Source organism: Chiloscyllium plagiosum, unplaced genomic scaffold (genome assembly GCF_037043375.1).
Source record: "Chiloscyllium plagiosum isolate Xiang-an unplaced genomic scaffold, Cpla_swu_hap1 HiC_scaffold_3, whole genome shotgun sequence".
In the NCBI taxonomy this organism is placed as follows: domain Eukaryota; kingdom Metazoa; phylum Chordata; class Chondrichthyes; order Orectolobiformes; family Hemiscylliidae; genus Chiloscyllium; species Chiloscyllium plagiosum.
In genome coordinates, this window is record NW_028270141.1 from 153885110 (window position 1) to 153912705 (window position 27596).

General features: G+C 42.8%; 1 protein-coding gene across 1 annotated transcript in view; it reads right to left on the reverse strand.

Moving 5' to 3' along the window:
• Positions 1 to 27596, reverse strand: part of LOC122540179 (dynein axonemal heavy chain 8-like) — a 1258818-nt gene that overhangs the window by 1066079 nt on the left and 165143 nt on the right. The window contains exons 8-10 of the mRNA XM_087976819.1: positions 17821 to 17934; positions 12679 to 12786; positions 12489 to 12590 (exon numbers count right to left, since the gene is read on the reverse strand). Coding sequence (XP_087832945.1) covers positions 12489 to 12590; positions 12679 to 12786; positions 17821 to 17934 — 324 coding nt within the window. The remainder of the gene's footprint in view (positions 1 to 12488; positions 12591 to 12678; positions 12787 to 17820; positions 17935 to 27596) is intronic.

Genomic DNA, 27596 nt, shown 5'->3' on the forward strand with positions numbered 1-27596 from the left:
TGCGTGATTTTTAACTTTCCCACCCCAGTTCAAACCAGCTCCTCCACAATGTATCTGGGAGGGTAATAGAGGTGGAGAACCTCACAAACTTGAAGTAGTATGCAGAAGAGCATTTGAAGTGTTGGAACATTCCAAGCTATCAGCCAAAAGCTGGCAAATCAGATTAATGGAGGCAGGTTGGTGCACACTCAAAGGGTTGAAGGGGCTCTTCTGCGCTCTATGACTCTACAATCAGTAAACTTTGCAAGAGCAGTTAGAGAGATCACATCTCGAGTGAGGGAAGGCACTGTGTCTTACTGAAACTTTGAGCCCCAGACAAACTCACTGCAGAATGGAAGAGGTGCGTTTTGAAGTTTTTCTTGGTTTATGCTTCATAGTCCAAGATAGGGACCCAGCATAAAACAAAGGGTAACATCACAGGAAAATTGAAAGTTTAAAAGCAAATTACTGTGGATGCTGGAATCTGAAACCAACCAAGAAAATGCTGGAAAATCTCAGCAGGTTTGGCAGCATCTGTAAGGAGAGGAAAAAGCTGACGTTTCGAGTCTAACTGACCCTTTTTTTCAAAGCTTTGACAAAGGGTCAGTTAGACTCGAAACGTCAGCTCTTTTCTCTCCTTACAGATGCTGCCAGACCTGCTGAGATTTTCCAAAATTGAAAGTTTACTGGATGGTAGTAGCTGCTAATATTAATGTCTGTTTAAATTGCTTTCAGATTAAGATAAATCGGAGAACTACTTTGACAGTAAAAAAGCTAAAGATCAGAAAAAAATTGGAAAAATTATACAAATTAAGAATAAGTGAAACCAATTGTGTTGTACCAGCCCAATGTGGGAGCCGGCAGACCCCAATTTGGATCATAGTAACCACATCTATAGCAAGTATTGGTCTCTTGAGGAACTCCGGCTCAGATTTGATGATGGAGCCTGAGCTTTGGACAATGTGACACCTTAGGAAGGGGCAGAATTACCTGGATACTGTTTTCATGGAGACACTCATACCCCTTTGATTAACTACTTTAAGTTCAGTCAGTGGTCAGTGACAGGAGATTGCATTTCTGGGTGAAGTAGGTAAGCAGATACAAGTCATGCAGCAGGAGACTTAGCTCTTCTCCTTGTTCAACAGGTTCGAGATTCTTGCTCCCAGTGTGAATGTTAGCAGATATTGCAGAGGGAGGGTGTGCAAACTGACTATAGCACATGATGCAGGGAGAAACTCAAGAGGAGGGAAAAACAAAAATGCAGTTGCAATCAAGAATAATATAGTCAGGGAAATATACACTGTTCTCTGTGACCAGGATTGAGAGTCCCAAAAGCAGTGTTCTAAATCTGGTGCCAGGATTCATGATATTTCATTTAGGTTGCAGAGGAATATAAAATGTTGGGGAAGGATCTAATGTTTGTATCCATGTAGATATAAACGATAATTGTTGAACAAAGAAAGAGGTTCTGCTGAGGGAATATGAGCAGCGGGTGATTAAATTCAAAACCAGCACCAAAATGGGAACAACCTCTGGATTACCCACCAGAGCCACTTGTGAAATAGCAGAGTCAATAAAATCAAGGAGGTAAATGTGCGACTCAAAGATTATGGGAAAAATGGGGAATTGGCACCGGTACTGGAGAAGGAGGGGGCCATTCTGATGGGACGGGCTTCACCTGAATCATGTTGGGACCAGAGTCCTGGAAATTAGCATAACGAGAACTGAATAGTGGGTGGTTAGGGTTCAGGTGCCATGAAAATTAGAAAGCAAAGTTAAAGAAGTTCAGAGTGCAGCTTAGTGACGAGACTGATGATTACCAGAAAATAAAAAGAAGAAACAGAATGTATGAATGTCATATTACACCAAGTTAGAAATCACACAACACCAGGTTATGGTCCAACAGGCTTATGTGTAAGCACTAGTTTTCGGAGCACTGCTCCTTCATCGGGTGGTTGTGGAGTATAAGATCGTAAGACACAGGAATTATAGCAAAAGTTTACAGTGTGACGCAACTGAAATTATATATTGAAAAAAAACCTGGATTGTTTGTTAGAATGACCATGTTGATTTCAGTTCTCTCTGTGAGAAATCTGTAGTGTCGTGTCAGAAGCTACAGGGTCCTCTGTACAATGGGTTTAAAGATGCCTTCGACACAGCCACAGAGTTTCTCACACAGGGTTCCATTGCCTGAAATGATGGGATGTCCTGGTGCGTTGGCTTTGTGTCTCTTTGGAAGGCAGTACAAGTCACCTACGCGAGAAGTATGTGGGATGAGGGCACGTAGGGAACTCTGAAGGACTAGATGCAAAGTCCTGATCAATGTGTTTAGTTCACGGGTGTGCTCTTTGGTCGGATTGGCCCGTGATTTAGTTGTCTATTGTGTTCCAGGTAGTTCAGTTGCTGGTACACTTCCTTACAGTAATCTATTCTATTCTGAATGATGATGGCTCCTCCTTTATCTGCTGGTTTGATGACAATATTGATATTGGTTTTCAGAGCATGGATGGCGTTGCATTGTGATCTGGTGATGTTTGCTCTACCTTGTGGGTGCAGCTGATGAATCTGACATTTATAAACCTCCTGATGGTTTATGCATACATGTCAAGCCCAGGGTAGCAGCCCTCCGCTGAGGTCCAAATTGACTCCTTCTTTGGTTGTCCCTCTACGGATCCCTGTGATGACTGTTCTGGTCCCTCGATGGGCTCATTGGGATCACTGCTGGCATCTTGAAAGAATTCCCGAAATCTCATTCGTCTGATGAATTCCTCCATGTCTGCTGCAAGACCTGCGGGGTCCATTTTGATGGTAGTGCAGAAATTGAGAGCCCTGTTAAGAACTTCAATCTCTTCCGGTTGAATGGCGGTCCAAAATGTTGATGATTGACTTCCCAGTGGTGATAACATTTTCCACTGTGGTGCCAGGGCGGGCTTGCCTACTGCTGGTGGTGATGCCTGTACTGCTCGTAAACAAAGCTTTTCATTGTACTTCGGTACACATAACAATAAATCATTCAAGTCAAAGAAGTAACTACAGAGATGATTTGTTTTAACTTTCCTAAAATTCTTGGATTCTGGAGAAGTACCAGAGGATTGGAAAACCGAACGTGATACATCGATTCAAAATGAGAGCAAGGCAAAAAGTGGGTAACTACAGGCTGATTAGCCGAATATCATAGTTGAAAAAATGTTGGAATCTATTCTTAAGGAAGTAATAGCACATTTGGAAAATTATAATCTAATCAAGCAGAGTCAGCATTGCTTTATGAAAAGGAATCAAGTCTGACTAATTTATTATAATCTTTCAAGGAAGTCTCAGCCCGAGTGTTTAGAGATGTTGTACTTGTACTTCCAGAAAGCTTATGATAAGGTACTTCACAAAAGGTTAAGTCACAAATGGTAGCACATTCCACCTATCCAAATGTCTTTATTTGCCTTCTTTATCGCCTGCTGCACCTGTTGCGGAACGTTTCAGAGAACACCTCTGGGACACCCACACCAACCAACCCAACCGCCCTGTGGCTGAACACTTTAACTCCCCCTCCCACTCCGCCAAGGACATGCAAGTCCTTGGCCTCCTCCATCGCCAGATCATGGCAACACAACGCATGGAGGAAGAGCGCCTCATCTTCTGCCTAGGAACCCTCCAACCACAAGGGTATAGATAAGTTGGGATATAGATAAGTTGCAGAGCTGGGCAGAAAGGTGGCAAATGGAGTTCAATGTAGGTAAGTTTGAGGTGATTCACTTTGGTAAAAGTAACAAAAAGACGGGGTACTGGGCTAATGGTCGGATACTTGGTAGTGTGGTTGAGCAGAGGGATCTTGGTGTCCATGTACACAGATCTCTGAAAGTTGCCACCAAGGTAAATAGTGCGGTGAAGAAGGCATATGGCGTACTGGCTTTTATTGGTAGAGGAATTGAGTTCCGGAGCTCTGAGGTCATGTTGCAGTTTTATAAGACTCTGGTGCAGCCACATCTGGAGTATTGTGTGCAGTTTTGGTCGCCATACTATAGGAAGGATGTGGAGGCACTGGAACGGGTGCAGAGGAGGTTTACCAGGATGTTGCCTGGTATGGTAGGAAGATCGTATGAGGAAAGGCTGAGGCACTTGGGGCTGTTTTCATTGGAGAAAAGAAGGTTTAAGGGTGACTTGATAGAGGTGTACAAGATAATTAGGGGTTTAGATAGGGTTGACCATGAGAACCTTTTTCCACGTATGGAGTCAGCTATTACGAGGGGGCCTAGCTTTAAATTAAGGGGTGGTAGGTATAGGACAGATGTTAGGGGTAGATTCTTTATTCAGCGAGTCGTGAGTTCATGGAATGCCCTGCCAGTAGCAGTGGTGGACTCTCCCTCTTTATGGGCATTTAAACGGACATTGGATAGGCATATGGAGGATAGTGGGCTAGTGTAGGTTAGGTGGGCTCGGATCAGCGCAACATCGAGGGCCAAAGGGCCTGTACTGCGCTGTATTTTTCTATGTTCTATGTTCTAAGGGATGAATGCAGATTTCTCCAGCTTCCTCATTTCCCCTCCCCCCACCTTGTTTCAGTCCCAACCCTCGGACTCAGCACTGCCTTCCTAACCTGCAAACTTCTTCCCGACCTCTCTGCCCCCACCCCCTCTCCAGCCCATCACCCTCACCTTAACCTCCTTCCACCTATCGCATTCCCAACGCCCCTCCTCCAAGTCCCTCCTCCCTACCTTTTATCTTAGCCTGCTTGGCACACCCTCCTCATTCCTGAAGAAGGACTTATGCCCGAAACGTTGATTCTCCTGCACCTTGGATGCTGCCTGACCTGCTGTGCTTTTCAAGCAACACATTTTTCAGCTCTGATCTCCAGCATCTGCAGTCCTCACTTCCGCCTACTGCACCTGCATGCTTACTTTCAGTAACTGATGTATGATGACACTCAGCACACGTTGATCATTCCCCTCTCCCATTTTATAGCCAGACAGCAATCCATCTTTCTGTTTTTGGTCCCAGAGTAGATAACATCACATTTACCCACATTATACAACATCTGCCATGCATTTGCCCACATATTCAGCTTGTCTGAATAGCACTACAGCATTTCTGCGTCATTCTCATCGCTCACCCTTCCATCCAGCTTTGTGTCATCTGTAAATTTGAAGATGTAACATTTAGTTCCTTCATCTAAACTTTTAATATATACTGTGAGTAGCTAGGGCCATAGCATTGACCCCTGCAATACCACACTAGTCACTGCCTCCAGTGTCTAATCCTACACTTTGTTTCCTGCCTGTCAACCAGCTTTCTATCCATCTCAATACACTACCTCCAATCCCATATGGTATGATTTTACATGCTTACCTTTTATATGAGACTTGGTTGACAACTTCCGAAAGTCCAACTAAACCACATCCACTGACTCCCCTTATTGACTACGTTACATCCTCAAGGAATTCCAACAGATTTGTCAAGGATAATTTTCCTTTCATAAATCCATGCTGGCTCTGACCAATCCTATCACTGTTTTCTAAGTGCTCAGCTATTACTTCTTTTATAATGGAATGGAGTATTTTCCCCATTAGTGACATGTGGCTGACTGGTCTATAGTTACTGGTTTTCTCTCCTCCTCCCTTTTTAAATGGAGAGGTTACATTAGCTACCATCCAATCTGTAAGAACTGTTTTAGAGACTACAGAATCTTAGATAATGACCACCAATCCATCCTCTATTTCTAGGGCCACATTTTAAGTCCTCTGGGTTATTGATTATCAGATCTTGCAAATGTATTTTTCTACTAATACTGATTTCCTTCAGTTCCTTCCTCTCACTAAACCCGATGTTCCCCAACATTTCTGGTGTGTTATTTGTGCCATCTTTTGTGAACTCAGGGCCAAAGTGTGTACTTAGTTGGTCAGCCATTTCCTTGTTCCCCATTATATATTTTTATCTAACTGTAAGTGACTTACATCTGTCTTCACTGATCTTCATCGATTTACATACCTATTGAAGTTCTTACAGTCAGTTTTATGTTCCATGTAAGCATAATTTTATATTCTATTTTGCAATTCTGAATCAATCCCTTTGCTCCTTTTCTGAGTTCTAAAAATCTCCCTTTCCTTAGGCCTTTTGTTTTCTTCAGTCAATTCGTATGCCTGCTTCTTGATCTAAAATACTATTTCTAATTTCCTTTGTAAGCCATAGTTTCCCATTTATATCTGCGTTGGACAGGAATGAACAATTATTGCAGATCATCTTTAGGCTCCTTGATTGTTTCCTATTACCTTTCTAATACTACCTCTTTAAGTAGAGCTGCTCAATTTATCACAACTAGCTCAAGCCTCAGATGGGCTCAACTTCCTGTATTTAGATTCAGGATGCTAATGTATATGAGTTTTTTATGGAAGTCTCAACTAGAAACAATAGAAAGAAACCAGTGGCTGTGTATTAATTGGAGTTCTACAAGACATTCGACACGGCACCTCACAAAAGGTGAAGTCATGGGATAAAAACCCATGGTGCTGAATGTAGTATTTTGGGGTGGACAGAGAATAAGCTAATGGGCAGAAAAGTACAAGGCGATAAGAGTTTTTTTTCAGGTTGACACCCTGTGAGATTCCACACAGCTGGGAGCGGAACTGTTTACAATATATATTAAGGAACTGGAGGAAGCAAACAAATGTACTTTAGCCATGAAAATAAGATACAAACATTTACAGGAAGATATAGGCAAAAAGTTTGTGAATGGAGCATAATGTGGGAAAATGTAGAATCGTTCATTTTGGAAGATAGAGCAATTGAAGAATATAATTTAATTGGAGAAAAACTGCAGAAAGCTGCAACACAAAGGGACTTGAGATTACTTGTGCATGAAACACACAGAGCCAGCACACAGATGCAGCAGGTAATCAGGAAGACTAATGGAATATTAACCTTACCCCAAGGACGTTGGAACATACGAATGGGGAAGTCTTACTGCAACTACACATGGTGCTGGTAAGACCATATTTAGAGCACTGAAAACAATTTTGGTCCCTACATTTGAGGAAGGTATTACTTTATTGGAGGCAACTCAGAGAAGATTCACTCAGATGATCCTTTGCATTGAGGGACTGTGAGCGAAGGTTAAAAAGGTTGGGACTCTACTCACTGCAATTTGGAAGAATGAGGGATGATCTCATTGAAATGTGTAACATTTTAAAAGGGCTTGACAGAGTAAATGCTGTCTCTCACGAGAAAGTCTAGAACCAGTGGATATTGTCTCAGAACAATTTATGACAGGAATGAGGAGGTATATCTTCTCTCAGACAGTTGAGTCTTTGAAACTCTTTGCCACAAACAGCTGTGAGGGCAGTGTCCTTCTGTACAATTAAATAGGGGAATCAAAGGTGATGGGGAAGGGCAGAAAAGATATGAGGAATATCAGATCAGCTGTGATCTATTGAATAGCAAAGCAGGGTTAAGGGGCCAAATACCCTACTGCCATTCCTAGCTCTTGTGGTCCTTTGGTAGCTCCCTGGACAGAATCTTATCTTGATGCCTGGAATGTACTTAAAAGATGCAGTGAACTGCTCACAGCATTGTGACACCCCTTGCCAGACTTTTCATATTAACTGTCACACTTCATGCCATAGTACATGTTATTCAAGCCACAGAAGATTCTACCCATGGCCAAGATGTCTTGTCAAATCTGCAAGATGTTACACTGAAGTTACACTTGTCAAAGTTTTTAGCTAGTTAAAAATCACAAAACACCAGGTTATAGTCCAACAGGTTGATTTGGAAGCACTAGCTTTCAGAGCGCTGCTCCTTTATCAGGTCATTGTAGCCTTTGGCATTGATCTTCATTGTCTACAGGAATAGTGCCTGAGGACTGGAGGATAGCAAATGCGGTTCCCTTGTTCAAAAAGGGTAGTAGAGACAAACCTGGTAATTACAGACCAGTGAGCCTCACTTCAGTTGTTGGTAAAGTGTTGGAAAAGGTTATAAGAGATAGGATTTATAACCATCGAGAAAAGAATAATCTGATCAGGGACAGTCAGCACGGTTTTGTGAAGGGTAGGTCGTGCCTAACAAAGCTTATTGAGTTTTTGACAAAGTGACCAAACAGGTAGATGAGAGTAAACAGGTTGATGTGTTGCATATGGATTTCAGCAAAGCGTTCGATAAGTTTCCCCACAGTAGGCTACTTTACAAAATGCGGAGGAATGGGATTGTGGGAGACATAGCAGTTTGGATCAGTAATTGGCTTGCTGAAAGAAAACAGATGGTTGTAGTTGATGGAACATGTTCATCTTGGTGTCCAGTTACTAGCGGCATACCACTGCTGTTCCTCATTTTTATAAATGACCTGGAAGAGGGCTTAGAAGGGTGGGTTAGTAAATTTGCGGATGACACTAAGGTTGGTGGAGTTGTGGATAGTGACAAAAGATGTAGTAGGTTGCAGAGAGACATAGATAGGATGCAGAGCTGGGCTGAGAGGTGGAAAATGGAGTTTAATGTGGAAAAGTGTGAGGTGATACACTTTGGACAGAGTAATCGGAATGCAAAGTACTGGGCTAATGGTAAGATTCTTGGGAGTGCAGATGAGCAGAGAGATCTCGGTGTCCAAGTACACAGATCCCTGAAAGTTGCCACCCAGACTGACAGAAGACATATAGTGTTTTGGCCAAACCACGGTTCACACGTTCTATAGCTTTCTCCCTGCCTGACAGCTGCATACTTATCTCGGACACACAGGAGCGTTTCCTTGAATAAGCTCCACATTTTTAATATGCTCATCCCCTGCAGTTTCCTTCTTCATTCTACGCTTCCTAAATCTGTTCTAATTGCATCGTAATTTCCCTTCCCCCAGCTGTAACTTTTGCTCGGTGGAGTACACCTATCCCTTTCCATCACTAAAGTAAACCTGACAGAATTGTGATCGCTGTCTCCAAAGTGCTCACCTACTTCCAAATCTAACACCTGGCCAGGCTCATTACCCCAGTACCAAATCTAAAGTGCCTTCGCCCCTTGTAGGTCTGTCTACATACTGTGTCAGGAAGCCCTCCTGCACACACTAGACAAAAACTGACCCATCTCTAGTACTCGTACTGTAGTGATCCCAGTCAATATTTGGATAGTTGAAGTCCCCCATGACAACTACCCTGCCTCTCTCACTCCTATCGTGAAACATCTTTGCTATCCTTTCCTCTACATCTCTGGGACTATTCGGAGGCCTATAGAAAACTCCCAGCATGGTGACTTCTCCTTTTCTGTTTCTAACCTCAGCCCATACTACCTCAATTAACGAGTCCCCAAACATCCTTTCTACAACTGTAATGTTGTCCCTGTTCCACAGTGGCACACCTCCCCCTCTTTTACCATCTTCTCTGTTCTTACTGAAACATCTGAATCTCGGAACCTGCAACAGCCATTCCTGTCCCTGCTCTATCCATGTCTCCGTAATGGCCACAACATCGAAGTCCCAGGTACCAACCCACCCTGCCAGTTCACCCACTTTATTCCGGATGCCCCTTACGTTGAAGCACACACTTCAAACCAGGTTCTCGCTTGCCAGTGTCGGATACTTGATTTTGGAACTCCCTACTCTCATCCTCTTCTGTACCTGTTCTACAATTTTTGTTCCCATCCCCCTGCTGTATTAGTTTAACTCCACCTTAATAGCATTAGCAAATTTCCCATTTAACAGCCCTCTGACATTTAACTGCCCTCTGGGCAATTAGTGACAGCAAACAAATGTTGGCCCAACCAGTGATGCCCACATCTCATGAATTTTCTTTTAAAAAGCTTCTTGAATTGTAGCACTCCATTTGGTACTTCTACTTATCTGAGCAGCTGAATGTTTTCCCAAGTTAACTCTCCAGTATGAGACTGTGAAACTTCAGATTTTTTTAAAGCTTTGCTCATGAATCCACTTCTATTGTGTAAATCATTGGAAGCAAAATTAATTAGGGACTCATCTATATAAATATAAATGCAGTGATATAATGCCTTTAAGAAGGTAAAATTTCCCAACAGACCAGCAAAATAGAAGGAGAGATTAATGAGTATGTGAAAAGATACAATGTCTTTGTACAAGTATTCATCATTTTAAAACGAGTGGTACGTTTTAAGGTTATTCCCGTTATGCAGGCAGTTTATATCACTAATTATATATCGTAGCCTACTCATTTAAGTACAGAAAACTGCCCTGATAAAATATGAAAATGAGGTTAAAATTGCACCTTGCACCAAAATAATACTTCAGCAAATGCTATTTGATTGTTTTGCTATGCTGGGTTAAAGATTTGCATGAACAGGAAGTTATGCTGCAGCTGTACAAAGCTCTGGTATGGCCACGCTTGGAGTATTGTGTACAGTTCTGGTCACCGCATTATAAGAAGGATGTGGAAGCTTTGGAAAGGGTGCAGAGGAGATTTACTAGGATGTTGCCTGGTATGGAGGGAATGTCTTACGAGGATAGGCTGAGGGCCTTGAGGCTGTTTTCGTTAGAGAGAAGAAGGGTGAGAGGTGACTTAATAGAGACATACAAGATAATCAGAGGGTTAGATAGGGTGGACAGGGAGAGCCTTTTTCCAAGTATGGGGATGGCAAACACAAGAGGACACAACTTTAAAGTGAGGGGAGATAGGTATAAGACAGATGTCAGAGGTAGTTTCTTTACTCAGAGAGTAGCAAGGGTATGGAATGCTTTGCCTGCAACGGTAGTAGATTCGCCAAGTTTAAGTGCATTTAAGTCGTCATTGGACAGGCATATGGACATTCATGGAATAGTGTAGGTGGGTTGGGCTTCAGATTAGTATGACAGGGCGGCGCAACATCGAGGGCCGAAGGGCCTTTACTGCGCTGTAATGTTCTATGTTCTATGTTTCAAATAAACCTGTTGGACTATAACCTGGTGTTGTGTGATTTTTAACTTTGTACACCCCAGTCCAACACTTTCATCTCTAAATCATGACTGTTTTTACATGTTTATATAATTTTTGTATTAATGGCATATGTGATATATATCTGATTGAGTTTTTTTGTTATTTGGTAAAAAGGCAATATTGTGTAATGTATCATTAAGTATGCAGTGAACCTTTAAAAAACATGCTCATGATATCATCCACTGTCATATGACACAAGGATATAATGTTTTCAGAGCTGAAAATGTGTTGCTGAAACAGCGCAGCAGGTCAGGCAGCATCCAGGGAACAGGAAAATCGACGTTTTGGGCATAAGCCCTTCTTCAGGAATGAGGAAAGTGTGTTCAGCAGGCTAAGATAAAAGGTAGGGAGGAGGGAATTGGGGGAGGGGCGTTGGAAATGCGAAGGGTGGAAAGAGGTCAAGGTGAGGGTGATAGGTCAGACTGGGGTGGGGTGGAGAGGTCAGGAAGAAGATTGCAGGTTAGGAAGGCGGTGCTGAGTTCGAGGGATTTGACTGAGACAAGGTGGGGGGAGGGGAAATGAGGAAACTGGTGAAATCCGAGTTCATCCCTTGTGGTTGGAGGGTTCCTAGGCGGAAGATGAGGCGCTCTTCCTCCAACCGTCATGTTGTTGTGGTCTGGCGATGGAGGAGTCCAAAGACCTGCATATCCTTGGTGGAGTGGGAGGGGGAGTTGAAGTGTGGAGCCACAGGGTGGTTGGGTTGGTTGGTCCGGGTGTCCCAGAGGTGTTCTCTGAAATGCTCCGCAAGTAGGCGGCCTGTCTCCCCAATATAGAGGAGGCCACATCAGGTGCAGCGGATGCAATAGATGATGTGTGTGGAGGTGCAGGTGAATTTGTGGCAGATATGGAAGTTTCCTTTGGGCCATGGAGGGAAGTGAGGGGGGAGGTGTGGGCGCAAGTCTTGCACCTCCTGCGGTTGCAGCGGAAGGTGCCGGGAGTGGAGGTTGGGTTGGTGGGGGGTGTGGATCTGACGAGGGAGTCACGGATGGAGCGGTCTTTACGGAACGCTGATAGGGGAGGGGAAGGAAATATATCCTTGGTGGTGGGGTCCGTTTGGAGGTGGCGGAAATGACAGCGGATGATACGCTGTACATGGAGATTGGTGGGATGGTTTTCAGACTCAATTTAACTGGATTCACTTGAAGCATGATGTAACACTGATGAAACTGAGCAGATTACTATTAGGTTACACACTGAAGTGATGTGACTACAACATATGCAAACAACAAGAGCAATAATAAATGTCAGTTGAATCTTTCAGTACTACATATGCATGTGGAGATCTTATATTACAGGAGCTAACAGAAGTAATGCCACATCGGGACCAATACTTGCTTGAGGTAAGGTCCACATCACAGTACTAGCTCAGAAGTGCTGTACCCTTCAGTGCTTCAGTTATCAGAATTCTGTATTATTTTCTTTAAAAGAAACTATAAAGTCTTATGGCAGAGATAACATAGATCTATTACAGTTCATAGGAGAAAACATGACATGGGCACAGTCCAATTTAAATTATGAAGTACTCTCCTACCAATGTGTGGCAGTTAATGCAATCATCCAAAATATAAAGTTCTGAATTAGAATGAACAGTACAATGGGTAATACCTCCATTTTTTTAATAATAATTTCAGAATCCTGGTCCCACACACGGGCATTACCATCCTCAGTAATATATTCCTTACAGGCTGTAACCATTTGGTTTGTGACCTAAATTTGATAACATAAAGTAACAGGAGAATTAACCAAATGCATATAGATACAGAAATTGAATTCACAAGCAGGTTAATATACATACCTTAATAAATAGTGCAGTCATTTGTTGGGAGGTATTATAATATCTTGACACATTGTGGATCATTTGAATTGCATTTATCAAATTTGGAACACCTTTAGTCATTGTCACCTAGAAATTGAAAGATTTCATAAATGTAACTATGAAAAAAACATTTATAACGATAATGTGCTATTTGTTGTCTGCTCAGGTGGTTTTGGCTGATTAGTTTAAGGGGCAGCTCCATTGATAGATTGATTTGGTGGGCATGGCTTGGTACATATGGTGTGAGGAGGACTGGAATGCAGGATACACGTTTGGCTGCCAACACTTATTTGTTGCTGGTCTAGGACAAATCTATTAGTGCGTGAGAATATGCAAACTTTTACTGACAATTAAGAAGAATGAATTAATTGTTTTCAAAAGCTTGGGCAGAAATGTTGACATGCAATATCAGAGATTGCTACCTTTCTTTTCTTCAGCACAGAAATGTTTGCATTCACTTTGTAGTGGGATTGATCCAAGAAGGGACCTCTCTCCTTTGACAATGTTCTACAAAGGGGATGGGAATGTGTGTGAGTGATAGCAGGAGAAGGATGGATTGACATGCTATGGAATTGGCATGAGTGGTAGTAGCAATGGCTTGGGATGAAAATATGGAATAACAAGGAGGAAATGGCAGGAAATGGGAAAGACAATAGCACAGAAGAGTGACTATGGAAGAGATAAGTGAGAAAATGAAGTTAGTTAAGTGTGGCAAAATGGTGAAGACAGTTTATTGATACAGCTCAAAAGCTATGCTTTGAGCTAAAATTAGCATTCATTACACTTTCCATGAAAACACTGTGTTAAGGCTTCCAGATCTGTTGAATTTAAATAACTTTATCAGTGATTCCATAGATGAAGGCAATTATACCACTCTCACCTTGACAGAGTTACTCCGCCAAAACAACCATAAGACTGTAAAGAATTGAATTGAACTTATTGTCACATGTACCGAGGCACAGTGAAAAGCTTTGTCTTGCGAGCAGTACAAGCAGATCACATAGGTAAGTAGCATAGAGAGTAAATAATAGGTAACAGCAGCAAAAACAAAAACACAGGTACACAGTGTTAATAGTATATGAGTCCATTCAGTATTCTAACAACAGTAGGGTAGTAACTGCTGTGAGATCAGCTAGTGCATGCGTTCAGGCTTCTGTATCTTCTCACTGATGGTTGTGGTTGTAGAAAAGCATTGCCAGGGTGGGATGGATCTTTAAGAATGTTGGCGGCCTTTCCTTGACAGCGGGCCTGGTAGGTGGATTCTGTAGCTGGGAGGTTGGATTTTTGATTGTCCGGACCAAGTTCACCACTCTCTGTAAACGTCTGCAATCTTGAATGATACAGTTGCCATACCAGATAGTGATACATCCAGACAGAATGCTCTCGATGGTGCACCTATAAAAGTTGGCAAGAGTATTCGCTGTCATGCCAAATTTCCTCAGCTGCCTGAGGAGGAAGAGACGTTGTTGGGCCTTTGTAACCAGTACATCACATGAGGAATCAAAGAAAGCTTGTTGGGGATGACCACTCCCAGGTTACTGGTGCCACTTGAGAGTGATTAAAATACTGGTGTGGAGAGCACAGCAGTAGTCACATGTGGAGTGATTAAGGAGAAGATAGAAGTTAAGTCAAACAAGTCGAAGAGTGTGGTGCTGGAATGCCACAGCCGGTCAGGCAGCATCTGAGGAGCTTGAGAATCGACGTTTCCAGCATAAGCTCTTTGTCAGGATTGAGGGGGTGGCCCAAGGGGACGGAGAGATAAATGGGAGAGGGTGGGGCTGGGGAGAAGGTAGCTGAGAATGCGATAGGTCAATGAAGTTGGGGGTGAAGGTGATAGGTTGGAGAGGAGGGTGGAATGCATAGGTGGGTAGGAAGATGGACAGGTAGGACAGGTCAAGAAGGCGGTGCCGAGTTGGAAGGTTGGATCTGTGATAAGGTGGGGGGGAGGGGAGATGAGGAAACTCGTGAACTTCACATTGATTCTGTGTGGTTGGAGGGTCTCAAGGCTGAAGATGAGGCTTTCTTCCTCCAGGCATTGGGTGGTAAGGGTTTAGCGGTGGAGGAGGCCAGGACCTGCATGTGCTGAATGGAATGGGAGGGGGATTAAAATTGTTTGGCCATGGGGTGATGGGGTTGTTTCGTGCGTGTGTCCCAGAAACATTCTCTGAAGCACTCCGTATGTAGGCGTCCTGTGTTCCCAGTGCCGAGAAGACCGCATCGGGACCAACAGATACAGTAGATGACGTGTGTGGAATTGTAGGTAAATCTCTGACGGATCTAGAAGGCCCCTTTGGGGCCTTGGACGGATGTAGGGTGGTAAGTGTGGGCGCTGGTTTTGCAATTCTTGTGGTGGCAGGGGAGGGTGTCAGGATGGGAGGGTGGGTTAGTGGGGCGGAGCATGGACCTAACAAGGGATGTTAAGTTCCCAATTCTGATCTCCTTATAACATTTCTCTACAATGACCAAGAGATCACATCTGCTTACATTGTTTTGCAGGTTTCAAAGAACTTTGTCATAGAATAAGATCAGTAGTGAGGCAGTTGATTTCACTGAAAATATTGTGGATGGATTCTGAGAAAACAGAGGTTTGGATTTTCAGGTGGTCAGAAAGTCATCATTCAGCAAGTTGCAAATGGTAATCTTGTGGAATCTCCATTGTAGCACAGTCAGAAAGATTTGCCTAGATTACTGAACTTTTCATTCGAACCATCCAAAAGTCTCCATTTAAATCAGAGACTTTGGAGGTTTCCAAAGAAATGAAGTAAAATATTTACTCAGTCGTTAAAGGCAATGATAAGCCTCTCAAAAACCCAGCAACATTTGCATTAGTAGATTAGCAAGATTGGCATAGTGTCATTGTGTGACAAGGACAGTGAACATAAGATACAAGAGCAGATGTGGGCCTCTCGGTATATCAAATCTGCTCCATCTTTCAATGTGATTGCGGCTGATTTGATAACCCTGGCCTCCACTTTCCTGCCTTTTCACCATGACTTTTGGTTTCCTTACTGATTAAAAATTGTTCAACTTAGTTTTGAATGTACTTAACAACCTAATCGCTATACCTTACTGTGATAAAGAATTCCATAGATTCTCTATCCTCTGAGAGAAGAAATTATTCCTCTCTGTCTTCAATATGCAACCTCTTCCTGAGATTGTGTCCTCCTATCCTAGACTTTCCCACCAGGGGAAACAATTTTTCCATACCCACCCTGACAAGTTCCCTCAGAATCCTATATGTTTCAATAATGTTGCCATCAATCTCCTATATTCGAATGGGTACAAGCCCAATGTCCTCAACCTCTCCTCATTAGATAGTACCTCTATGCCTGGAATCAACCTTGTGAACCTTCTTTGTCTATCCAACTGTTCTTCTCTCTCTTTGGGTTCTATCACCACCTATCATTTACTCTTGCCCCTTTCCCTCCACCCTATCTTCTCCATATAAACCCACATTTTCCTAGCTACAATCAGTTCTGAGGAAGTGTCACTCGATCTGAAAGGTTAACTCTGATTTCTCTCCACAGATGCTGCCAGATCTGCTAAGCATTTTCAACAATTTCTACTTTTGTCTTTGAACCTTACCTTGACTGCCTCCAACACTAGTATATCGTTTTTGCAAGGTTTGTGAAGGTTTGTAGCTCAGGTTGAGGTTTAGGGTGTAGGTTTGCTCGCTGAGGTGTAGGTTTGATATCCAAACGTTTCAATACCTGGCTAGGTAACATCATCAGTGGCAACCTCCAAGTGAAGCGAAGCTGTTGTCTCCTGCTTTCTATTTATGTGTTTGTCCTGGATGGGGTTCGTGGGGTTTGTGGTGATGTCATTTCCTGTTCGTTTTCTGAGGGGTTGATAGATAATATCTAGATCTATGTGTTTGTTTATGGCGTTGTGGTTGGTGTGCTAGGCCTCTAGGAATTCTCTGGCATGTCTTTGCTTAGCCTGTCCCAGGATAGATGTGTTGTCCCAGTCGAAATGGTACAACCCATGGACAAAACCAATGTCGCCTACAAAATTCCATGCAAGGACTGCCACAAACACTACGTAGGACAAACAGGAAGAAAGTTAGCCACCAGGATACATGAACACCAGTTAGCCACAAAAAGACACAACCCTCTCTCCCTCGTAGCCCTACACACGGAGAAAAAAAACCCACCATTCAAAGTCTGCAGTCCCAGAGAAATAACTGCAAATGTTTTCTGAACCCACTCCAACTTAATAGTATGCTTCCGATAGCAGGATGACCAGAACAGTACATAATACTCTAAAAGTGGCCTCACCAATGTCCTGTACAATCTCAACATGGCGTAACAGTTCCTATAATCAATGATCTGAGCAATGAAGGCAAGCGTGCTAAATGCCTTCTTTACTACCCTGTCTATATGTGACACAACTTTCAAAGAACTATGAACATGAACCCTTAGGTCTCCCTGTTCATCACCACTCCCCAAGACCCTACCATTAACTGAATAAGTCCTGCCCTTGTTCATTTTCCCAAAATGCAATACATCCCACTCATCCAAATTAAACTTCATCTGCCAATCCTTGAACCAACTGAACAGGATCCCTTTGTAATCTTAGTTAACTTATGTCACTGTCCATTACACCACCAATTTTGGTGTCATTCACAAATTCACTAACCATGTTTCCTAAATTCTCATCCAAAGCATTTATATAAATGACAAACAACAACAGCACCAATCTCAGTGAAACACAAGCCTACAGTCTGAAAAACAACCCTTCACCACCACTCTCTGTCTCCTACCATCAAGCTATTTTTGTATCCAATTATTAAACTCTTCCCGAATGCCATATGATCTAACTTTACTCAATAGCCAAAACGAGTACTACATATTGTTTACTTCGACTTCAGAAAAGCCTTTGACAAATGCTTAATTTAGGACCACTCCAAGGTGGTCCTACCTATTCAATCATCATATACCTAATCCATTTGACATGTAGTTGGAGCATAACCTAAATCATGTAATTTACTTGCAAATATCTTTGTGCAGTTAGATTCACACTTTTAAAATTTAGATGCCCCATAAAACAGGTACTGGGCCCACTATTCATGACCTGAAATCTTGGCATGTAATGCTAATTTTGCGAAAGAAAACAGCTTACTGGATCAGAATTGTAAAGTGGCTCACAGACTTTCTCCAATGCTTGCAGAAACTTCACATTGTCCTTTGCTCCATTAGCTGCATCGGTGATTTCAGAATCCAGTTTTCGCCACATCTATAAAATAAGGGACGAACAAATAAGTATTCAACCACCTTTATAAATAAACTAGTCTATTGTTGGATGTAATGCTGCAATTCAATACCATTTGCTTAGCAATCTGTGCAGTTCTGAAAAAGAGTCACTGAACCCATGAGACTAAGCCGATCGAGCTCTTCATTCAATAGGATCATGGCTGATCAGACGTTCCTCATGTCCACTTTTTTTCTCTTTCCCTTATCCCTTGATTCCTCTAATGATCAAAAATCTATCTGTCTCAGCCTCAGATATACACAAGGACTCTGACCTTTCAGCTCCCTGTGCCAAGGAGTTCCAACAACTCTCAACATTTTGAGAGAAGAAATTCTCCGCACACCGTTATTCTGAGACTATGCCTTCTGGTCCTAGACTCTCCCATGAGGGGAAACATCCTTTCGGCAATCACTCTGTCAAGCCCCTTAAGAATCTTATGTTTCAATGAGATCACCTCTCATTCTTCTATACTCCAATTAGTAGTATGCTAACCTGACCCGAAATGCTGACTCAGCTTTTCCCCCACAGATGCTGTCATAGGCCTGCTAAGATTCTCTAGCAACTTCTGCTTTTATTGTGATAGGGAAGCTGACTTGATTTGGCTTGTTTTCCTGTGTTGTAGTTGATAAAAACTTTCATAACAGTTCTAAAGAAAGGTTATGCCTAAAACATCGACTCTCCTGCTCCTCAGACACTGCCTGACCTGCTGTGCTTTTACCAGCATTACGCTTTCTCAACTCTGACTCTGCAGCATCTGCAGTCCTCATTTTCTCTTATCCCATGTTTTGTAATATAATCCTGCTTGCAAATAACTGCATGAACAACAACTTAAGATATTCAGGAAATAGTTGTTTGGTAGGACGGAATGTGAGTAGTGATAATAAAATATACATTTTGTTGAAGCTTTGCATCTTGTACTCATCAGGTCATCTTGCAAAAATACCAACTCAGGGGAAGACCAATATTTGTATGATGTAAGATGACAGTGCTGATTGGTTGGCAGGTGAATTTTGATTGCAGAGATGTTGCCATGGAGACTGCATCTATTACTGCTGATTGACAGTAAATAGCTAGACTTTGTTTGAGCTTTTAAAACAGGCAGGTAACTCTGATTTGTCAGGGCAATGTTGCAAACTAATGAGCAGTTGTTTCTCCTGTAGGAAAAAGTATCATGATCATTTCAAATTGTGTGTGCTTGTACTTGTCATGGCAAGTGCAAGATGTAAAGCTTCTCTCCTTTCAGCAAAATGACACATCATTTACAGAATTTGTGAAGGAATTCAATTAAAGTTGTACAGCATTATCAAAGAGTTATATCCCTATAAAATCCCAAAGAAGTTCATAAAGGGTTACATTTTTAAGTAGAGAACAAAACAATTCACAAATGTACAGTTACATATTCTACATAAATTAATCTCTTTTTACATCAATGAGGAATTATTGGTAAAGAACGTATGCTCCAAAATTGTTGTGAATATCCTGATGAGTGAAAATGAAAAGCCTTGTCAAAATCTATCTTAGTTCAGCATTACAGGCAGGTTCCTTGTGGAATCCATTCATAAGTCGATTTATACGCAAGTCGGAATAGAATACAGGAAAATGTAAAGCAGCTATTCACAAGGAAATGTTTGTATGTCAGGTTTTTAAAATTATACTCCTGTACAGGATCATGTTTGTAAGTACAAGTATTTGTAGGTCAGAAACCCCTTATACTCAAATAATGCTTGTTCAATGTGAATTTGATCGTGTAATAAAGGTATTCATCATAGAATCCTTTTCATTAATCACTATATTTTATACTTTCACAGGATGTGAGCATCACTGGTTGGGCCAGTATTTGTAATCCATTTGTTATTGCTCTTGAGAAATTGTTGGTTTCTTCAATTGCAGTTGTCCAGGAGGAAATGGGATGGCCCTAACTGTCTCCCAGTCATTGATTCCCCCCCACCGAGGGATTTCAATTCTAGTTAACTAAAACATTCCAGCTCAAGCGGCATCTGTGAAGCAAAAGCAGAGCAAACATTTTGAGCCCAGTGACCCTTTTTCAGATCCAGGTAAAACTCCTCAGCACCCTCTTCAATATCGTCACATCCATATATAAATGGATCCCAGAATTGTACACAATACTCTAGTTGTGACATAACCAACATTTTATACAGTTCCAGCGTAACGTCCCTGATCTAAAACTGCCTCAGTTAATAAAAGCAAGTATCTCATAAGCCTTCTTAACCACTTCCAATCTATACTATTAACTTAAGGTTCCTCTGATCCTTGGTGCTTCTGAGGGTTTTTTTTATTCACTCGTGGGAAGTAGCATCGTTGGCTGGGCCAGCACTTATTGCTCATCTCTCATTGCTCTTGAGAAGGTGGTAGTCAACTGCCTTCTTGAATGCTCTAGTCCCGTGCTGTAGGTAGACCCACAATGCTGTTAGGAAGGGAATTCCAGTACTTTGACTTGGTGACAGTGAAGCAATACTGATACGTTTCCAAGTCAGAGATAAGTGAGAGATTAGATGTGGGGAGCCTGGACATGAGTTACTCATTGCTGTATTCTGAGCCTCTGACCTGACTTGGAGACATTGTATTTATATGGCGAGTACAATTCAGTTTCTCGAATCACAGAATCCTACAGTGTGAAAAGGCCAAAAACCCATCGAGTTGCACTGACTCTCCAAAGAGCATTCCACCCAGACCTAGACCCTTACTCTATCCCTATAACTCACATTTACCATGGCTAATCTACCTGGCCTACACATTCTTGTACACTACAGATAATTTAGCAGGGCCAATCCACCTAACCTACACATCTTCAGTCTGTGAGAGGAAACTGAAGCATACAGCAGAAATCCATGCAGACATGGGAAAACATGCAGACTCCTCACCGATATTCACCCCAGGCTGGGCTCGAATCCTGCTCCCTGATCCTGCGAGGCAGTAATGCTAACCACTGAGCCACTGTGCCACCACCCCATTCTGGTAAAAGATAATCCACCGAATGTTGACAGTGGAGGATTCAGTGATGGTGATGCTATTGAATGTCAAGGATTAGACACTTGCTTAACAGTGATGGACATTGATAGACATTTATGTGGTACAAATGCTACCTTTCAGTCAAAGCCTCAATATTGTCCATGTCCAATCATAGAAATTGCTAGAAAAGCTCAGCAGGTCTGACCCTCAGAAGGGTCTGAGGAAGGATCAGTTGACTGGAAACGTTAACTCTGATTTCTTTCCACAGATGCTGCCAGACCTGCTGACCCTTAGAAGGGTCTGAGGAAGTATCAGTTAACTGGAAACGTTAACTCTGATTTCTCTCCACAGAGAGGGGCAGCACAGTAGCTCAGTGGTTAGCACTGTTGCCTCACAGTGCCAGGGACCTGGGTTTCGTTCTGGACTTGAGCAGCTCTCTGTATGGAGTTTGCACATTCTCCCATGTCTGAGTGGGTTTCCTCCAGGTGCTCCAGTTTCCTCCCTCAGTCCAAAGATGTGCAGGTTAGATGAACTGACCATGCTAAATTAGCCATAGTGTTAGGTGTATTAGTCAGGGGTAAATATAGGATAGGGGACCGATGTGGATGGTTTGCTGTTCTGTGGGTTGGTGCGGACTTGTTGGACCAAATGGCCTGTTTCCACACTGTAGGTAACCTAATCTAATCAGATGCTGCCAGACCTGCTGAGCTTTCCAGCAATTCTAATTTAGCCTCTGATTTACAGCATCCATGGTTTTCTTGGTTTTTTTCATCTTTTTCAACCAATATTGAAACTAATGGGATTATGATCAGTCAGCGAAATACTTGACTGATACTTCAACCACTTGCCCAGTTTAGCAACCTAAAGTTAAGGACAGGAACCATGCTCTATCTTGCAGGGCCATCTACATATTGGCTGCAAAAGTTGTCCTAAATGTATTTTAAGCACACTGCACCCTCTGCACACTCTGATTACTCCAGTTAATGTTGAGGAAGTTGAAATCCCCAACTATCATAACCTTACTATTTCCTCACTTTACTGAAATATGCTAACATATGTGGTCTTCTGTTTTTCTGGACTGTTAGGGGCTCAATTGTACAATGAAATGTAATTGCTCCTTTTTTGGCCTTTAGGTTCTACCGTTCAATTGAGAAGACTTTAAAGACGACATTCCTCCTTACTGCTGCAATAGATTCCCAGATCAAAACTGCAACACCTCTTCCTTTTTTACTTTCTTTTCTATCTTGCCTGAAGTCCTTTTATCCTGGAATATTCAGCTGTCAATCCTGCCCCACTCATAACCATGTCTCAGTGATACCAATAACATTATAGATCCATTTTTTTTCAAAACATTGTGTCCTTAAATCATCTGCTTTGTTCATTAGACTCCTTGCGTTAAAATAAATACCATCCAGCCTTGTCTGAATTGGCCTATGATGTCTATGCCTTCCTGATCTACTTTCGCTGGTTCAATATCCTGGAATTCTCTCCCTAACAGAATGTGGGTCAATCCAGAACACGTGGACTGCAGCGGTTCAAGAAGGCTCTCAAGGCTCTCATCATCACCTCTCATGGCCAACTAGGGATAGGCTATAAATGCTGGTCAGCCAGCTGTGCTCACACCCATTAATGAACAAAAAAAACTTTATTATATTGGCCCTAACTAACTTTCACAAAGTCCTGTTGTTTCTCAGTTTATCCCTTGTTCCAGAAGAATACACTTTTTAAAATCATAAACTAATCAGCACAACATTTTCCTGCGATGGGACTGTTTTGGTTTGTTTTCCCAATCAGCAGTCCCAGGAAGTTATTAACCTAAGACTTTGTTCTGTCTGCTGTGCTGAAGAATATTGCCATACAAACTCTAAACCCTGAAAAAGACCTTATAAGCCATGAACCAAAGAAAACAAAAACAAAAAGCAGCTTTTCCCTATACACTGAATCCAGATGGTGCACAAAATTCTCAGCAACACAGACTCACTTCAGCTGTACCTTACTCTGGATGTGCCTTCTCCTGCTTGTGCAAAGCAAACTGATTGTTCACTTTTAACAGTATACTTCATGACCTGTCCTTGTGTCATTCCTAATTATAGCAAATCCACTTATTTAAGTCATCAATATGAAGAGGAATATCCCCATCCTCAGTGACAGAAGAGTCCAACACTTCGGTGCAAAAGGTAAGGCTGAAGTATTTTGCAGAAATCTTCAGCCAGAAATGCCAAAAGGATGATCCATCGCGGCCTCCTCCAGTGGTACCCAGCATCACAGATGCCACTCTTCAGCCAATGTTAGAACACAGAAGGATATAATTGTGCCCATGTCAGTCAACAAAGATCTGACGACACCAATCTCATTTCCCAGCTTTTGGCCCAAAGCCTTTGAGCTTGCAGTAATGTAAATTAATATCTAAATATTGCTTAAATGTTACAAGGGTTTCTGACTCAACTACCATTTCAGGCAATAAGTTCCAGACTCCCACCACCCTCTGCGTGAAAATATTTTTCCTCAACTAAATATAGAAACAAAGAAAGTGGGAGCATGAGCCTGTTGTTCAGCCTTTCAAGCCTGCATTGGAGGGTGGCTAATGTTGTCCCATTTTTTAAGAAAGGAGAGAGAGAGAAAACAGAGAATTATAGACCAGTTAGTCTGTCCTCAGTGGTGGGAAAATTGCTGGAGTCAAATATAAAGGACGAAATTACAACACATCTGGATAGCAGTAACAGGAGAGGTAAGAGTCAGCATGGATTTATGAAGGGGAAATCATGCTTGACTAATCTTCTGGAATTTTTTGCGGATATAACTCTGAAGATGGACAAGGGAGATCCAGTGGATGTAGTATACCTGGGCTTTCAGAAAGCCTTTGATAAAATCCCACATAGGAGGTTAATGAGCAAAATTAGGGCACATGGTATTAGGGGCAAAATACTGACATGGATTGAAAATTGGTTGGCTGACAAGAAACAAAGAGTAGAGATAAACGGCTCACTTTTGGAATGGCAGGTGGTGACCAGTAGTGTGCCGCAGGGATCAGTACTAGGACCGCAGCTTTTCACAATGTACATGAATGATATAGATGAAGGTATTAAAAGTAATATTCGCAAATTTGCTGATGACACAAAGTTGGGTGGCAGGGTGAAATGTGAGGAGGATGTTAGGAGAATACAGTGTGACCTGGACAGGCTAGGTGAGTGGACAAATGCATAGCAGATGCAGTTTAATGAGGATAAATGTGTGGTTATCCACTTTGGTGGAAAGAACAGGAAGGCAGTTTACTATTAAATGGAGAAAGTGAGGACTACAGATGCTGGAGATCAGAGCTGAAAAATGTGTTGCTGGAAAAGCGCAGCAGGTCAGGCAACATCAAAGGAGCAGGAGAATCAACGTTTCAGACATAAGCCCTTCTTCAGGAATGAGGAGGGTGTGCCAAGCAGGCTAAGATAAAAGGTATGGAGGAGGGACTTGGGGGAGGGGCATTGGGAATGCGATAGGTGGAAGGAGGTTAAGGTGAGGGTGATAGGCCGGAGAGGGGGGTGGGGGGCGGAGAGGTCGGGAAGAAGATTTCAGGTCAAGAAGGCGGTGCTGAGTCCGAAGGTTGGGACTGAGATAAGGTGGGGTTTACTATAGACCAACTGACTCCCACAGCTACCTAGATTACACCTCCTCCCACCCTGCCTCCTGTAAAAACGCCATCCCATATTCCCAATTCCTTCGCCTCTGCCGCATCTGCTCCCAGGAGGACCAATTCCAATACCAAACAACCCAGATGGCCTCCTTCTTCAAAGACCGCAATTTCCCCTCAGACATGGTTGACGATGTTTTCCACTGCATCTCCTCCACTTCCCGCTTCTCCGCCCTTGAACCCCGCCCCTCCAATCGCCACCAGGACAGAACCCTACTGGTCCTCATCTACCACCCACCAACCTCCAGATTCTTAGCATCATCCTTCGTCATTTCCGCCATCTCCAAACAGACCCCATCATCAAGGATATATTTCCCTCCCCTCCCCTATCAGCATTCCGAAAAGACTCCCTCGTCAGGTCCACACCCCCCACCAACCCAACCTCCACTCCCGGCACCTTCCCCTGCAACCGCAAGAAATGCAAAACTTGCACCCACACCTTCCCCCTCACTTTCCTCCAAGGCCCCAAGGGATCCTTCCATATCCGTCACAAATTCACCTGCACCTCCACAACATCATTTACTACTTCCGCTGCACCCGATGTGGCCTATACATTGGGGAGACAGGCCGCCTATTTGTGGAACATTTCAGAGAACACCTCTGGGACACCCGCACAAACCAACCCAACCGCCCCGTGGCTGAACACTTTAACTCCCCCTCCCACTCCGCCAAGGACATGCAGGTCCTTGGCCTCCTCCATCGCCAGACCATGGCAACACGACGCCTGGAGGAAAAGCGCATCATCTTCCGCTTAGGAACCCTCCAACCACAAGGGATGAATGCAGATTTCTCCAGCTTTCTCATTTCCCCTCCCCACACCTTATCTCAAGATAAGGACTCAGCACCACCTTCTTGACCTGAAATCTTCTTCCCGACCTCTCCGGCCCATCACCCTCACCTTAACTTCCTTCCACCTATCGCATTCCCAACGCCCCTCCCCCAAGTCCCTCCTCCCTACCTTTTATCTTAGCCTGCTTGGCACACCCACCTCATTCCTGAAGAAGGGCTTATGCCCGAAACGTCGATTCTCCTGCTCCTTTGATATTGCCTGACCTGCTGCCCTTTTCCAGCAACACATTTTTCAGCTACTACCTAAATGGAGCCAAGTTAGGTAAAAGAGCAGTACAACAAGATCTAGATGTTCTTGTACATCAGTCAATGAAAGCAAGAATGCAGTTACAGCAGGCAGTGAAGAAAGTTAATAGCATGCTGGCCTTCATAACAAGAGGAATTGAGTATAGAAACAAAGAAGTCCTTCTGCAGCTGTACAGGGCCCTGGTGAGACCGCATCTGGAATATTGTGCGCAGTTTTGGTCTCCAAATTTGTGGAAAGACATTCTGGCTACTGAGGAAGCGCAGCGTAAGTTCACGAGGTCAATTCCTGGAATGGTGGGACTATCTTACGCTGAAAGATTGGGGTGACTGGGCTTCTATACGTTTGAGTTTAGAAGGCTGAGAGGGGATCTGATTGAGACATATAAGATTATTAAAGGATTGGACACTCTGGAGGCAGGAAGCATGTTTCCGCTGATGGGTGAGTCCGTAACCAGAGGACACAGTTTAAAAATAAGGGGTAGGCCAATTAGAACAGAGTTGAGGAGAAACTTCTTCACCTAGAGAGTGGTGGGTGTATGGAATGCTCTGTCCCAGAAGGCTGTGGAGGCCAAGTCTCTGGATATTTTCAAGAGAGAGTTGGATAGAGCTCTTAAGGATAGTGGAATCAAGAGTTATGGGGATAAGGCAGGAACAGGATACTGATTGAGGATGATCAGCCATGATCATAATGAATGATGGTGCTAGCTTGAAGGGCAGAATGGCCTACTCCTGCACCTACTGTTTATTGTCTATTGCAACACCATCAAGACAGATCCTCTACTTCAATGCTATATTACCTTTTTCGCTCCATACATTTAATGTCTTTAACATTTTAAAAAATTATCAACTTCTTTCTTGAGTGATATGGCATTTGTAGCCTTCTGTGATTGTGTATTCCAAACAGTGACCATCTTCTCGGTGAAGCAACATTTCCTCATCTCAGTCCTCAATGACCTACCCTAAATCCTGAAACTATAAACCCTGACTCTAGACTTTGCAAACAACCTCCCTGCATTTAATCTGTTTAGCCCTGTTGGAATTTCATACATTTCAACCAGATTCTTTCTCATTCTTCTAAACTCCACTGAACACAGACCCAGTTGAACCACCTATTCTTCAGACGATAGTCCTGCCAGCCCAATATTGTCTGGTGAACTTTTGTTTCATTCCCTCAAATATAGCTTCTCTTAAGTAAAGAAACTAGCAGCACAAATATTCCAGTTGCAGCTCTGTACAATTACAGTAAGATATCCATACTTCTCAATCAAATCCTTTTCCAATGAAAGCCAATATACCAACTGACTTACTGAAAGCTTGCTGCACCTGTTGTTTTTTTTTCCTGGAGCATCAGAGTCTGAGGAGTGACCTTGAGATTTATGAAATCATGAGGGGCATGGGTTAGGTGAATAGCCAAAGTCTTTTTCCTCATGTAGGGAAGGCCAAAAATAGACGACATATGGGGAAAGATTTAAAAAGGACCTGAGGGATAACTTCTTCACCCAAAGGGTGATGCGCCTCTGGATTGAGTTGCCAAAGGAAGTGATGGAAGCACTTACAACATTTAAAAGGCATCTGGATGGGTATATGAATAGGAGGGGTTTAGAGGATATGGGCCAAACACTGTCAGATGAGTTGGACTGAATGGTTTGTTTCCATGCTCTATGACTCTATTTGATGTTCAGACCCAGGTTAATGGAGAGCACAGACTAAGTTTCATTAAGTAACAAGAACCACTATTACAGGTAATTTGATTCTAGCTACAGATAAACGCAAGTTAAATTGAATAACTCTACAAACTAACTTGATAAAACCCTTGTAAACTTCTCTTATATAATCAACACATAACATAAACAGGAATAGAATACATGTCGGGAGAGGAAAAACTGGGAAAATAGTTCCGAAG